This window comes from Salpingoeca rosetta (genome assembly GCF_000188695.1).
Source record: "Salpingoeca rosetta unplaced genomic scaffold supercont1.63, whole genome shotgun sequence".
Taxonomy (NCBI): domain Eukaryota; class Choanoflagellata; order Craspedida; family Salpingoecidae; genus Salpingoeca; species Salpingoeca rosetta.
The window spans coordinates 6349-7580 of record NW_004754871.1 but is presented as its reverse complement, the minus strand read 5'-3'; the positions used below and the strand labels follow the sequence as shown (position 1 = coordinate 7580).

The 1232-nt window shown below is 52.8% G+C and overlaps 1 protein-coding gene across 1 annotated transcript in view; it reads right to left on the bottom strand.

Annotated features, from left to right (window-relative positions):
- Window positions 1-128: 128 nt before the first annotated feature.
- PTSG_13197 (uncharacterized protein) overlaps window positions 129-1232 on the bottom strand; it is a gene marked incomplete at both ends in the record, with an annotated part of 3392 nt that continues 2288 nt past the window's right edge. Inside the window, one exon of the mRNA XM_004987520.1 lies at window positions 129-1211. Coding sequence (XP_004987577.1) covers window positions 129-1211 — 1083 coding nt within the window. The remainder of the gene's footprint in view (window positions 1212-1232) is intronic.

Here is a 1232-nt window from a genome sequence, read left to right as displayed (position 1 = left end):
AGGTAATCAACCCATGCACTTTGATTCGACTTTGCGTATGAGCGGAGCATATTCCCAACGACTCTGTTGACTCTTTCGGTCTGTCCGTCGGTCTGAGCGTGGGCCGCTGTTGACATTTTCATTTGCACGCTGAACTTGTGCATGACTTTCCTGAACAGAGCTGCGGTGAACCGCGGATCCCTGTCGGAGATGAGGACTTCGGGGAGTCCGTGTAACTTGTACACATGTTGAATGAATAGTGAAATACAACCCTGGGCATCGACAGTGCTGGACGTAGGGGCCAAATGGACCATTTTGGAATACTTGTCTACGAACACGTAGATAGCGTCGTGTCCTTGAGATGTAGTTGGTAGTCCAACCATCAAGTCCATTGTGACTGTGTGCCACGGGTATGGTGCCACCGGCAAGGCTTGGGTGGGGACCTTGAGTCTACGACCACTCTTTGCCGTTGCGCATGTGTGACAAGTGTCAACGTACTCTCGAATCGCACTGTGCATCCCCGGCCAATAGAATTCGCGCGCAGCGCGGGCCTGAGACTTGGAAACACCTTGATGTCCACTGCTCAGCCCATCATGCGCCATGGCCATTACGCTTCTATGACTGGAAGATGGCACGCAGATGCGGTTCTTGTGATAGAGTAGGTCGCCAACACGTTTGTACTGTGGAAAGGACGCGAGGTCGTGAATGATCTTCTCCCAGAAAGGGTCTTTGAGGTAGTCAGACCAGCGGATGTTGACTGTTTCGTCTTCAAGCAGCTCCCTGACCATGCAGGTGCGAGAGAGTGCATCCGCAACGACGTTTTTGTCGCCTGGAATGTACTTGAAAGTAACGTTGAAGTCTGAGAGGAAGAGCGACCATCGCTGAATGCGGGCTTCCTGTATCTTGTTCTGTGCCAACACTCGCTCGAGCGACTTGTGGTCGGTGTAAACAGTGATGGGGCGACCGATACAAAGGTAACGCCAATGTTGCAGAGCTTTGATGACGGCATACAGCTCCTTCTGCCTGATTGGCCAGTTTCGCTCATGCACTGAAAGGGTGCTGGAGTAGAACTCAATGGGGCGACCCTTGTGCTGGAGAACAGCGCCGACTGCTTTGTCGGAGGAGTCTGTAAACAGATCCAGTGGCTCTGTAGGATCAAGGTCGAGCGTGGGACACAACGTGGGCAACTTGGCCATGGTGGCCTTGAGATTGTTGAAGATTCGCGAGTCATCCTGCGTCCAGTTGACAGTCGC